The sequence below is a fragment of the Vulpes vulpes genome, chromosome 4, assembly GCF_048418805.1.
Source record: "Vulpes vulpes isolate BD-2025 chromosome 4, VulVul3, whole genome shotgun sequence".
NCBI lineage: Eukaryota > Metazoa > Chordata > Mammalia > Carnivora > Canidae > Vulpes > Vulpes vulpes.
The window spans coordinates 81,319,211-81,333,144 of NC_132783.1; the positions used below are offsets into that span (position 1 = coordinate 81,319,211).

At 41.1% G+C, this 13,934-nt stretch overlaps 1 protein-coding gene across 2 annotated transcripts in view; it reads left to right on the forward strand.

The window, feature by feature from the left end:
• Nucleotides 1-13,934, forward strand: part of SGPL1 (sphingosine-1-phosphate lyase 1) — a 57,201-nt gene that overhangs the window by 15,852 nt on the left and 27,415 nt on the right. For both annotated transcript variants that reach the window (XM_072756233.1, XM_072756232.1), the window contains exon 3: nt 11,249-11,414. In XM_072756233.1, coding sequence (XP_072612334.1) covers nt 11,249-11,414 — 166 coding nt within the window. The remainder of the gene's footprint in view (nt 1-11,248; nt 11,415-13,934) is intronic.

Below are 13,934 nucleotides of genomic sequence, written 5' to 3' on the forward strand. Positions count from 1 at the left end.
GCAGAATTGTGCAACCATCACCACAGTTTTAGAACATTTTCAGAAGAGACCCCAAACCCTAGCAGTCCCTTCCTTGTGTCCTCCCGGTCCACTAGCTCTCGGTGACCCCCAAACTACTTTTGTCTGTAGATTTCCTTATTCAGAACACTTCAAATAAGTGGAATCCTATGATGTCTGGTCTTTTGTGATTAGCTTTTTTCACTTAGCATGATGTTTTGAAGGTTCATCCTTATTGTAGCTTGGATCAGAATTTCATTTTTTGTTATAGTCATAAGGCTCTTCCTGGAGAATTTTAAGTAATGGGTAATAGTTCTCATCTATAGGCAACATATTCCCTCTTAGAATCATCTTGAATTCTAGTCTAGAGGGCTTGGGTTTGCTCTACATATAATAGGATACTTTGTCATATTACAGCTACTTTATGATTCATTTTAAAGAGGGGGTATTGGGATGCCTGGGTGGCTCAGCGGTTGAGCATCTGCCTTTGGCTCAGGGCGTGATCCCGGGGTTCTGGGATCGAGTCCCGCATCAAGCTCTCTGCAAGGAGCCTGCTTCTCCCTCTGCCTGTGTCTCTGCCTTCTCTCTGTCTCTCATAAGTAAATAAATAAAAATCTTAAAAAAAATAAAGAGGGTGACATTAACCTGGGGAATATGGGCCCCAATGACTGGCCTTCAGGATGCCCTGAACCCTTTGTAATTATTTGCATGTTTCATGTTCCCATTTTTTTGGTGGGGGAGTTTGGGGACCTAGAGATTTTAGCTTTTATTAAAAGATGATTTTCAAAAAAAGGTAAAATCATGATGCTGATACAAATATAAAATGAACATGTGAAAATTTTTATCTTGCTTATAATGAGGAAACCAGGCAGATGTTGTAACCAGGTCAAAGGAAAAATGCAAAGAACAGACACATTTATAGATCAGGGATATTAAAATGAATATGAAAACAGTACCCAAACTGGTTTCTTCCCTCATGGAGAGGGAAGTCACTTGAACCTTTATCAGACTTGGCAGATTTTACATGTTTATAGATGAAGAATAGTTTGAATTGCTGTAATTATTTAGAACTTCCAGGGTTGTAAAATTACTTCCTTAGAATCAGGTAACTTAGGGGGACGGCCTCCATCATGTATAGTTTTCCATTGGAAGAACACATCTTCTGCACTTTCAACAGATTATCAAAAAAGTCAGAAACTTCCAAATGTTAATGTTAAATTTAGAGTCTTACTTCAGTTTTAAAAAGTAGCTCTTTTGTTACTAGATTTTGAAGGTAGATTTTCCAGAGGGTGTTTCTATCAGTTGAGGGCCAGTCGGAGGCCCAGGGATAGGTCTCTGGTTTGTGCTTTTGAATAAGATTACATGTTAGAAATCTCCAGGGAAATAGCCTTTGCAGCTTAATTTAGGTTACACTTCCCAGCATATACTCAGTGTGTCTTATCTCTGATAGCAGCATGACTGTTGAAATGGATATTTCTATAAATATAATTTGGAAAGTCTAGATGACAAAGGTAGAAATACTATTAGGAAGGAGAAAAACCCCATATGACTTCTTCCCCAGCTGCGGTATGCTCAGGGAAGCCAAGACTTCTCCTTTCTGTGTGAAGCCTATGGGATTATTTCTGTTGGTCCTTGCTTATAATCTAAGGAGTTCCCATTAACCGCCCATAGGATAGTGAACTCCTTTTGTACTTTGAAAGGTAACTTCTGTATATGCGCACAGTCATTTAGCTACTTACCGTAAGAGGCTCTGGGAGTGCAAGGCATCAAGTTTGAATAGACCTTTCCCCCCACATCTTCCCTCCCTGCCCCTGGGTGACAATGTATTTAGCAAGGAAACCTGTAATTGCTCTTATCTCAGCATCCCTCAGCCTGTTCCTCTGCTTACTGAGCTTGGTTTCCCGCATGTCAGCATTCTCTCCTAGCTGAAGCTCCCTTTCTCTCCAAGAAAGATGCCTTTCTTGATGCATTACAGGAGAAGGGCTCCAAGTCTTCAGTGACAGAATCAGCATCAGTTTTCACTTGATGCCTTGCCCTGCCCACAAGTAAATAAATACAGAATTTACAGACCCATTTGGCAATGTTTAGGGCTGTCAGTGTTTATGAGCTCAGAAGCTTTGATTTTTTTCCAAGAGTACACTTCTAATAACTTGAGAATCTTGAACGTCTGTCCCCTTTCTGAGGCCAAGATTGTGTCTCAGTGATGGGCAGGTGCTTTGCCTGAAGGCTCTGGTGCTAAGCATAGAGCAATCAGACTTTTTAAGTGTTTGTGGAGTAGTACTGAGTATGTACCTCGGACTCGAGACGTGGCTAGAAGGGGAAACGTGGCCTGTTAAGCTCATTGAGATGAACTTGATTCACATAGTGGAATTTTGGAGGAGGTACGTGGTTTGCTCTTTACCATCTAAGAAATGATGATTCAGGCCCTTTGAACATTTCTGTAATGCAGTCAGATGGCTGTTTGGTTTTGTTGCTCAGTTCTTAACTTCTTTAATGACCCAAGGGAGTTTTTCCTTTGGGCTTGTGATCTGGTTTTGCTGATAAACTTTAATGCCTTTTAAGGCTCTAAAAACAATAGTGTTTTCTTACCTTTTTACTTTGCACTTTGAAGTTCTCTGGAATGTGATATGAAAGAGAACCAGATTTAATTTGCTTCGTTTTTTTTGTGTTTTTAGGGCAGAAGTGAAGTAAGAAGGACTATATTAACTCTTTGGGGTCTTCTGTGTTTTTAACTCCACTCCTTAACCTGAGTCCTAGGCTTTAGATACCATCTGATCTTAAGACATTAAGGCAGTGGGTGAACTTGGGCGGGTTTTCTTTTCCTCACTAGCCCATTCCTGCTTTTAAGCTCGGATTTCTGGCTCTCCTGGAAAAACTGTTGCGTGGTAACATGTGTAGTTGTATTAGATGTCAAGTGAAAGGAAAACAAATTCCCTTTTCTCTGCAGCATTGGAGGGTGGGAGATTTTGATTTTCATAGTATTTGGCTTAGGAATAAATACTAGCCAGGAGCAGTGAGTTGGTCTTGTGGACTGACGTGGCTGGGCCCTCACTAACACTTTTCAGCATGTTTGGGAATGCCTTTACCACTCATCTAAAAGATGGATAGCCTCTAAGTTTGGTGATTGAATCTCAGCAATATGTTAAGTCAATTATTGGGTGATTCCTCTAAAAAAGAAGTGGATGGGGAAGCTGCGTGATCTTTGGACCTCAGTGTGTTCATCTGTGAGGGATGGAGAGTGGTCATGTACTGGTCTTTAACCTCCCTGTTGGCTCTGGTGACCAATGACATGATGTATCTTGTGAGTTCATCTAAACGGTGCCTGTGTGTGCAGTCTGGTTCCAAATACCAGCCCTTGTCCTCTGCGAGTTTGAGCCACTGCCACCAGGAGAGATGTGGGAGAGGTGAGGTGGACTCTTCCTGAGGATCCTACAAAGCAGTCCTAAGTGTATGCAGTATTATAATTATTTCACTGTAGTTGAATAAATAAATGTTGTGTTCCTGCCATGTTGAAGGTGGTGTAGGAGATTGAAAAATTACCCTTTGCTGTTGTTTGCATTCTTCTCAGCACTTGGTACCAGAAGAGAGATCAGGTATGGAACAATTATTTGGTTATTCTTCCCCAACCTGGGTTGAGTGCTTTGCCTCTGGGACGCATTAACTCACAGTGCTGCAGTTGGCTAATGCAGTTTGGCCCTGGTTGACTCTTGAGAAATAACCTGCAGTGAGGCATACTGGATATTTGGCATAGTAGAAATGCAAAGAAGTCATTGTGCTGTGATAGGGAGGTGAACCTTTTGTAGAAAAGTAACTTTCCCAGAATCCCAGTTTCACAGTGAATCTGTAGTGATATTGTTAGGAATCAGTGTTCTGAATCTTTCCTCCTGTGAATGACAGGCTTACACTTGAACCCAGGTCTGTGTTGTGGCCAGCAGTCCTCTCGGATGAGCAAGCATTTTGAGAAGCCCAAGTTATTGTTACTGGAGCCGAAGAGAACTAGGGAAGCTAGTCCATGGGCACTTTAGTTTTGCCCAGAAAACCTTAGTAGACTTTGTGCTGGGTAATAATCAACTGAGCAAAATTGCTACATTTTCTTTGGCGAGGAATCCATGTCTCTGTTCAGAAATTATTAGTATAGTCAATCATTCTGACAGTGGGAATGTTTTTCTTTGATCTTTAGCCTGATTTTCTTTGATGTGGGAGGATCAGGAAAGAGGACGCACATTGGAATAACTTGCTGGTTCCTCTGCTTGGCCTCACAGCATTTTGGTTTCTTTGAGTGTACTCTTCTTTGAGTTCATATTCCTCTGGTTAATGTTTAGATGTATATAATGTGGAACCCAGAGAGATGTTCTCAGACATCTTAGAATTCAACTCTGAGTGTGAAGTCCTGTGTTTTAGTCCTGACTTTGCTATAGAGCAAAGCTAATCTTTCTTGATTCCACTCTTTACTATACACGAAGTGAAACCATTCTATTTTTTTTTAAAGGTTTTACTTATTTATTACAGTGTGAGAGAGCACAAGCGGGGAGGGGCAGAGGGAGAAGCAGAGTCCCCGCTGAGCAGGGAGCCTGATGCAGGGCGCCATCCCAGGACCCTGAGATCATGACCTGAGCTGAAGGCAAATGCTTAACCTCCTGAGCCATCCAGGTGCCCCATGAAACTGTTCATTCTTCACCTGAGAACCTTGTGAGGTTATGAAGCACACAGAAAATAACATGAAAGCTAGTGAAGATTTTAAGTTATATAAATATCACTGTGTATTCTCTACAGATGAGTTAATGCTTTTAAGTGCTTCGCCCTTTCCTGTGCGTGTTTGTCATGGCACCTTTGGCCTTTTTTTCTTCGTTCTGTTCTCTCTGTGATCAGGTGTGATTAGGTGGTCACCTAATCTTTGAGTTTTGAAGGGAAGAGAAAGTTTTAAGTGAAATAAACTGGTGATCTCTGATTCCTATAAAATAGCACCATGTGTATAGTAGGTGCTCAGGAAATAATCTTGGCCTCACAAAAATGTTAAGAGAATAAATCATAAGTGTAAAAAGCATGGGTTGCGTGAAGTACAAAATACCTCCATATTAATACCCTTCATTGCATTACACAACTGCATTCTAAATTTAAAGAAGCCAGGAGTAGGATCACAGTAATGCACCACTTTAAACCTGAAGGTGGTGATCCATTTAGAGGGATGCAGAATCGGTTTAGTGTTTCAAACATTTTAAAAAAGAGGAAATAGGGGATCTCTGGGTGGCTCAGCAGTTTGGCGACAGCAGTTTGGCCCCTTTGGCCCGGGGCGTGATCCTCAAGTCTCGGGATTGAGTCCCGCGTCAGGCTTCCTGCATGGAGCATGCTTTTCCGTCTGCCTGTGTCTCTGGCTCTTTCTGTGTGTGTCTCTCATGAATAAATGAATAAAAATCTTAAAAAAAAAAAAAGAGGAAATAGAAAAAGATGAAAATGCATTACAAGTGATCTGGGATCCCTGGGTGGCGCAGCGGTTTGGCGCCTGCCTTTGGCCCAGGGCGCGATCCTGGAGACCCGGGATCGAATCCCACGTCGGGCTCCCGGGGCATGGAGCCTGCTTTTCCCTCTGCCTATGTCTCTGCCTCTCTCTCTCTCTCTGTGACTATCATAAATTAAAAAAAAACAAAAAAACAAAAAAACAAACAAAAAAAACAAGTGATCAGGTGTTAGTTTTTATTTTGGAAACCTTTGTTTTGGTTTCATATCTTTCTGTTACTGTGTGTACTAGATGATTAACATATACCTGTGGGCCTATATTAGAACAGTATGAAACCTCATGGTCTAAAAAGTTAACATGCAGGAATGCCTGAGTGGCTCAGTTGGTTAAGTGTCTGACTCTTGATTTTGGCTCAAGTCATGATCTCAGGGTTGTGAGATGAAGCCCCTGTCAGGCTCTACACTGGGTATGGAGCCTGCTTGGGATTTTCTCTCTCCCTCTCCCTCTGTGCCTTCCCAACTCCTCTAACCTCTCTAAAAAAATTTTTTTTAAATACATGAAAAAATAAAAAGTAAGATGCCCAAATTTACAAAATTTGTAGACCTCTGTTATTGTGTTACTTTTTTTTTTCCTTAAATATTTTCTTTTTATTTATTTGACAGAGAGAGCACAGTCAGGGGAATGGCAGAGGGAGAGGGAGAAGCAGACTCCCCACTGAGCAGGGACCCCCCAATGTGGGGCTCAGTCCCAGGACCCTGGGTTCATGACCTGAGCCAAAGACAGATGTTTAACCAACTGAGCCACCCAGGCACCCCTATTGCGTTACTTTTTTGAAAGTGTCTTGGTCCCTTGAAGTGATTCAGGAGTTGAAAGAGTTCAGTGTGATTGGGACTAGGAGGGCCATTAAATTCCCATAAATCCCAGCAGCTGCCTTTTGTCTGATAATGATTAGGATTATTGAGTACTATTTTGATGTCTTGTAGGCGTCAGCTAAACCCTAATCATTAGATGGGGAATGGAATAAGTAAGAAGAGAAAGGCCAGTTAGTTTACTCATCTTTATTTGACATAAGCTCCTTAAAGCACTTAACATTTTGAATCTTCATCCTACTGAGGTTTATCTTTTCCATTTTAATACTGTACTTTAAAAAGATTTATGATATCCTTTGTCATCATTTTATATACATTCAGTGGGCAAAATGTTTTGTTTTGGTTTTCCTCCAGAGGAATACATTTTCAGTCTGATAATAAACCCTAGAAGAAGGACTGCTTTACTTGTGGAAATTTTACCAAAACTGTTAAGGGTTGGAGATAGACACCCACACACACCCGCAGATACACATTTTACACAGACACAATTTATTTGTTCTGTGACAGTTATTCTGTGTCCCTTCTTCTAGATGCACAGATGCAGTCTAGAAGAGTGGATGCGCAGGTGGGGGAAATATTTGTCTGGAGGGGCACAACAAGCTAGTGGCCTTCATAGACGACTGTTCATGGTTCTTCTATTTCCTGAGACATTATGTAGATTAAATTGAAATAAATAAAAGCCTAAGTATTGTAACTATTAATACATATGCAGGTATATATAGACCAAAAAATGTATTTCTGTAAGTAAGAAAACATGGTGGGAAATAGCAATTATAATTATATTACGTTCTTGTGCTGTTTCTGTCTAGATGTGTTTATATCGGTAGTCACATAGTTTGTTAAAGTTTGTTCTGATCTGTACATGTATCCAGGACAGATTCTGCCAAGAACATAAATTGTGAGAAGGAAACTCAGGATGACACCGAATGGTGATGTGTTAAGTGATCCTCTAACTGTGGACACTTAGAATGAAGAATGGAAAAAACACGGAACCCTGGGTCTTGGCTGGGCTTAGGAGCACTGTCTCACCGTGGGCCTTTGTTTGTGAAGTGAGAATATGGACTTGATCTCTAGGGTTCCCTTCAGCATTGGGATCATATGCTTCTCTGGGGTTGCAGTGTTGCGTCAGGCTCCAGCCTGGGGCTCGTGCCCTGTGCAAGGCCCCAAGGAGCTGCCTCCTTCTTTTTTCCAAGGAGACAATGTGGATTAGCCCACAGAGCCCTATAAAGCAGTGAGTGTTAGTGCCGTGAGGTGCTTATTCATTGGGGACAGAGCCTAGGTTGTTTGTAGTAACCAGAAGGGCCTTGGGCTGAGGCCAGGACATGTAATTTCTGTGACCAGCTAGTTGTCTATTTAAACAGTTTGCTAGGACCTATCCAAGGACAACGTCATTCTGTCTTTGGAGAAGGAGAATACAGACATAGATCTCTTCCTAAGGAGATACACTTAAGGGCTTGGAATTTAAGGACTCCCATTATCATCTTAGAGCAATTACCAAGAAAATATATTCTTGCTGAAAGTAAATTTTATAAATGTTAGCAAGAAATGCCTTTATGTCATAATAGGCTGTGTAAAAATTGACATAGTTTGCATTTAGCTGATTCTTTGCTCTTTCCTGGATGCTAATTATATTACTTTTTATCCCGTGTACGAAAGGTTGATAATATTTACAGACATCTTTTGAACTAGGTAACCTTTATTTTCTGGGTGAATTAGGAATTAGTATCACCAGAGGAAAAGCTAATCTGCATGATTATTTCTTCTGTCATCCCATTCATATGCGCTATTTATTTATTTATTTATTTATTAATTATTTTTTTAAAGCAGGCTTCATTCCCAGTGTGGGGCTCGAACTCACTACCCTGAGATCAAGAGTCACATGCTCTGCTGACTGAGCCAGCCAGGCACCCTATATATGCAATTTAACCATTTGGTTTGATCATAGTCTTAACACTACAAGATTTTTTATAATGATGGCAATCATGATGTAACATGTCTGATGATGGGTAGACTCCTCTGGTCTTCCCTGGGTTCTGACCAGCACTGTCACTCCCATGCAGGATTGAGGTTGTTGGTAGCAACAGTGGGCTCTGGGGAATGGCCAAGAACCTTGAGGGGTGGCAATAAGCTGTGTTTCCATGGATAGCCCTCTAGGGAACCCAGTACTTGCCTGATGTTAATGACCTTATACTGCAGCCTAATTGCTAAAGTTAGAAAAGTATTTTCAGTAGACATTTGTTCAGTACCTGTCCTCCTAAGCTTTCACACTCCTGCTGGAACACCGCAGGTAGATATCTAACAGCAGCATAACTCAAACCAGTATCATCTATATCTCAAAATCTCCTTTACCTTCTTCAGCTTCCCTTTCTCTTCTAGTCTACCGTGGTTAGTGGTGACACCACTCACCCACTCTCTCAAATTTGAACTTGAACATTTGGAATTACCTATCCTCTTCCTACTCTATGCTTCCTGTATCTGAAGTTAGCAAACCCCGTTTGTGCTGCTTCCAAAAAGGGTTTTTAATCTGTACTGCTTTTCAGTCCCCATGTCATCCTGCCAAACCTAGTTTGTTTCTCCTCTGGACTGTTTCAGCAGTCCTCTTAACTGAAATTTATGTTTCTGACCTCTGTCTTCCTTCCCTTTATCTCCCATGTAGTTATCTTAAAAAAAGAAAAAAAAAGTACTCTCCTGATTAACAACTCATGCCTTTTGTTTGCTGCTGTTGTTTTTGCCTTTTCTTTTTCTTTCTTTTTTCTTTTCTTTCTTTTTTTTTTTTTTTTTTACACTCAACATTATGTTCTGGAAATTTGTCTATGTAGTTCATTTAGATTTATTTATTTATTTATTTATATTTTTAAATGCTACGTAGTATGAATACATAAAGCGGGTGTATTATAGACTAATCATTTCTCCATGAGTGGGCATTTATGATATTTATATTTCACTGTTACAAAGAATACTGAAGTGAATGTCCTTGAGCCTATACACATTGAAGCATGTAGATACCAAAAAGTGGAATATGTGGGTCCAAATGAATGTACATTTAAAAAATGTAATAGACACTGACAAATTGCTTTACAAAAAGTGCCTATCAATTTATATTCCCACTCTCCATGTTTTTTTTAAGACCATTTTTAATCTGGACCTAGTGTATTTCTGCCAGCCTCCGTTCTTTGACTTGTGTTCACACCTGCGCTTGGTCACGCTTGTACTGCTGGCCACGGTTCAAATGTTCATGGAGTGCTCTCTGTGTGCTGGGGATCTAGCACTGATGACATGGAAAGGTCCCAGTTGTCATCGCTGCTCTTAACTACACAGAACATTATTGCCATTTCTAGACTTTCTTATGCATTTGCAGCTACTTTTCTCTCTTCCTGGTATGACTTTTTTTTTCTTTTAACTTCTGCCAAGAGAATTTTCTTCAATAGTTCCTTTACCCTTTTAACTGTATCTTCCCTTTCTTCTGTCAGGTTAGAATTAAATAGGCCTCCCTTAGTGGTCTGTCAGCATTTTACTTAAATCCTTTTTTTTAAAGACTTTGAGAGAGAGAGAGAGAGCATGAGCAGGGGCCGGGGGTGGGGATGGAGGACAGAGGGAGAGGGATAAAGCAGGCTCCCCACAGAGCAGGGAACCTGATGCGGAACTTGATCCCAGGACCCTAAGGTAATGACCTGAGCCAAAGGCAGACCCTTAACTGAGCCACCCAGGTGTGCACATAGGCACACACACATACACACACACTCCTGCCCCTTTCCTATAAGATTGTAAGCTCAGTGAAGGCAAAAACTTGTGATGTTTATCGTAAGGCTCCCCCAGGCTAATGCCTTAACCACTGGTGACGCTTAGTAAACATTGAAGAAGTGAGTGAAGAACAGACTACCATCAGATGAACTTGTTTTGTACTGGCCACTGTGGGGGCTTGAAATGATGACTAAGGTCTGATCAGTGTTCAAGGACTCAACCACGTAGTGCAGAAGATAAAAACAGATGAGTAGGCTGACTGGTGATAGGCTCTGTGTGGTGGCACAAGGAGATACTTGAGGCGAGTTTAATGGGAGAGATGAATTCTCATGAGTGGGGTAGTCGGGTAGATTTTCCGATGAGAGGACTTTTTTCTTCCTTGTGCCAGATACTGTGTGATACAGAGAGATAAGATATAATCTGTGGCTCTCAGAGATTTTTAGTCAAGTTGGGCACGAGAACGGAGATTGGCAGACTGGTGCATGGACCAAATCTGGCCTGCTGCCTGTTTTGGTACAGCCCATCGGCTAAGAATGATATTTTATGTTTTTAAAATTATTTTTATAAAAAGAATATTTTGTGATGTATGAAATTATATGCAGTTCAAATTTTAGCATCTGTAATTCACTTTGGCTGGAACACTGCTGTAGTCATTGGTTTCCCGTTGTCTGTGGCAGCGTTTGTGCCCTAGCAGCAGAGTTGAGTAGTTGTAACAGAGACTAGCTGGCCTGTAATACCTGGACTGTTTCCTCTCTGGCCTTCTACAGAAACAATCTGCTGACCCCTGAGTTAGAGGATGGGAAAGATTCAAATAAAGTAGAGAAGGAGGAAAAGATGGACTCGCTTGAGTTAAGAGAGTGGGGTGATGAGTACTGTATACTCATGGTGAAGCTTCAAGGCTGAAATGATGAACCAACTGAACCTTCTATTTTATAGACTTGCCAGAAGATCAAAAACCTTGTCAAAGTCCACCTGACTTGCAAGGGGCAGTGCACACCGGGGTGACTGGAGCAGAAGCTTTGAGGACTGTAGAGGATGATAAGATTATTGCTGCTGAGGTGGGGCCAGATCATGAATGGCCTTGCCCTTGAAAAATGAGAGCTGAGGAACAAATGAAGAACAGATTTCTCTCTCTCTGAATATAATGTTTTTCTTTCTTTTTTTCCCCCCCCTCTTGTATTTCTAGAAGGCTTTTGAGCCCTACTTTGAGATTTTGGAAGTGTATTCTACAAAGGCCAAGAATTATGTAAATGGACATTGCACCAAGTATGAGCCCTGGCAGCTGATTGCCTGGAGTGTCCTCTGCACCCTGCTGATAGTCTGGGTGTACGATTTTGTCTTCCAGCCAGAGAGTAAGTATACTGCCTCCTTTCCTCTGGACAGGTATAGTGGAGTCTCACCAGCTTTAGAACGTATGGCTGATGGATTGGACTAATAACTTCTTGCCTTCTGGTTTGGTTCTGATTTTTAGAATCTATTTAAATGGGAAGTGGAATAGTTGTCTTCTGACTGTAAAATTATAGTGGGACTCTCTACATAAAGTTATAATAACAACTTTAATGTAACTATTATTACTTCTTGATTTTTCTGGATTTCCAGCTTGCATAAAAACTCCTGAGAAATTCATCATTGTAAGGGTCCACTGGTATTTCAGAGTATAGCTTAAAACCTTTCTCATTTTTCATTTCTTGCCTGGAACATAATTGTATCTCCTGGAGTTCCCCAAGCAAGAATTTATTACTTTCATTTTAGGCCATCCTTTTGATACAGATTATGTGAAATTGGAACAGCACTCATGCAGTGACTGTGTGGATATCTTCTGTGTGCCAAGCACTGTGCTGGGCTCTGGAGATATCTACACAAGTCATCTAGGGTCCCTGTCCTCTTGGAATTGTACTTCTGATGTTGGGAGACAGCATTTTGCACATCCTGGGTAGTGACTCGGAGAGCCAAATTGATGTGGGTGGCAGGGAAGGCCACCTCTCATGGAGTGCAGAGGAAGGTGAGAAGTCTCTTGGTGGTGAGTTTATAAATCCTCCATCCTTCCTAAGGTCCTGTCCACCCTTCCTCCCCTGCCAAACCTCCTTGTGAGTTGTGTTCCCCTGCAAGTTGTGCTTCCTAAGTAAAGGAGGACAGTGGGTGTTTTATAATACTGCTCTGCATTCCTTCGCCACCCTTAGTGGAGGGAACTGGAGTTAACTTCCTTGGGATAAAAAACCAGTAACATTGAAGAGAATTGCTTGTCCTGTCTCATTTGTTTAAAATGTCCATGACTGGTTGCTTCCCTGGTAATATCTGTTGGAAGGGGCTCTTTACCTGTATTGTTTCTGTTTTTCTTCTCCCCCAAGGAATGTTAACTTAGGAGCCAGATTCAGTTTTATCTATTTACCCTGCAGATAGGCCCTGAGCTGGTCCAGGAACTGTGCAGTTATGGCACAGTAAACATTGCACTTAATGAAACTGGAAATGAGACCTGATTGCCCTGTGTAAATTTGAGTCTACTCCAGCTGTAAAAATCCTCAGTTCTGCTCCTAGTCCTCATAAGATTTTCCTCATAAACTCTGGTGACTAACTCTTCTGCTGCATCTGCTTCATGGTTTGGAAAGGGACACAACCCATAGCTTTCTGCTCAGGCTTGTCCTTTCCTGGGAAGCCCACCATGTTGTCCTTCCAGGTGAGTCCTCTTACTCCAGAGGACTCTAAGGAATAGTGATAAATAGACTTTTCTTTCTCTTTATTTTTTATTGTGATAAAAATACATGTACATAAAATTGACTCTCTTATCCCTTTTTTCAGTACATTCACATTGCTGCACAGCCATCCCTACCATCCACCTCTAGAACTTTGTCAGCATTGTACACTGCAACTCTGTATCCATTGAATGATAACTCTCCATTAGCCCCTCCCACCAGTGCTTCTTCTGTGTACTTTTTCTTTTAAGGTTGTGCATTTGTAAAAACCCACATGGTTACAGATCTTGAGATTTTTATTTCCTTGCTATGATTAATAATAGCTTTAAGTATCAACTTCCATCTTTAATTCTACAGGCCAGGGTGCCTGTGTGCACTTTGCCCACCTGGTAGTAGAAGCACAACCACCTTAGGCCCTGGTATGTACTACCTGCTTTTAGTGTTCCAAACAGAATATGCTGGCCTCTGAGTATTCCATGAGAAAATTACTAGTAGCAGTGTGTGTTATAAGTATGCGCCATGTAAATTGTTGTAAGCCCAACTCCGAGCTATTTAAGACCTTTTTAATAACATTTTTTCTTATTACAAATATAGTACATGTTCATTACAAAAAATTAGGCAATACAGGTAACCCATAAGAACTAAATGAAACTCTTGCTGCCTACAGCCAACCACTATTTACATATATGTATTCTTTTCTATATCTGAAACCAGTCTCAAACCATACAGAGTGTTTTTGAAGGTGAAAATTTTTGAATATCAGCAATTTCCTACAGTTTAACACACATACACACAACACTTTTTTTGTAACTTCTAACTGGAATTTTAGACACAGATCAAAATGTCATCCATGTAGAGATTGGAGATAACTTTGATAGCATTGCTGTTTTTTCACTACCTTTCTCAGAGAGAAGTATTATACTTATCACTCAACAATTGAGTTATTTTTAGCAAATTGCCCCAGGAGTCTCAAAGTCTGGGCTAGTGGTAAATTTTGCTGATCTTCAAACTCTGAATACACTTCTACGAGGAGAGGATAATTCGAGAACACAGGATGGACACTGGGACAGATAAAAACTGGAAGGGGCAGGAAGATGAGGGTGGGAGCATGGGCAGGGGTCAGCAGCTGTCCGCCACGTTATCTCTTCCTTAATTCCAATCTGCGATTATCAGCACATGTCA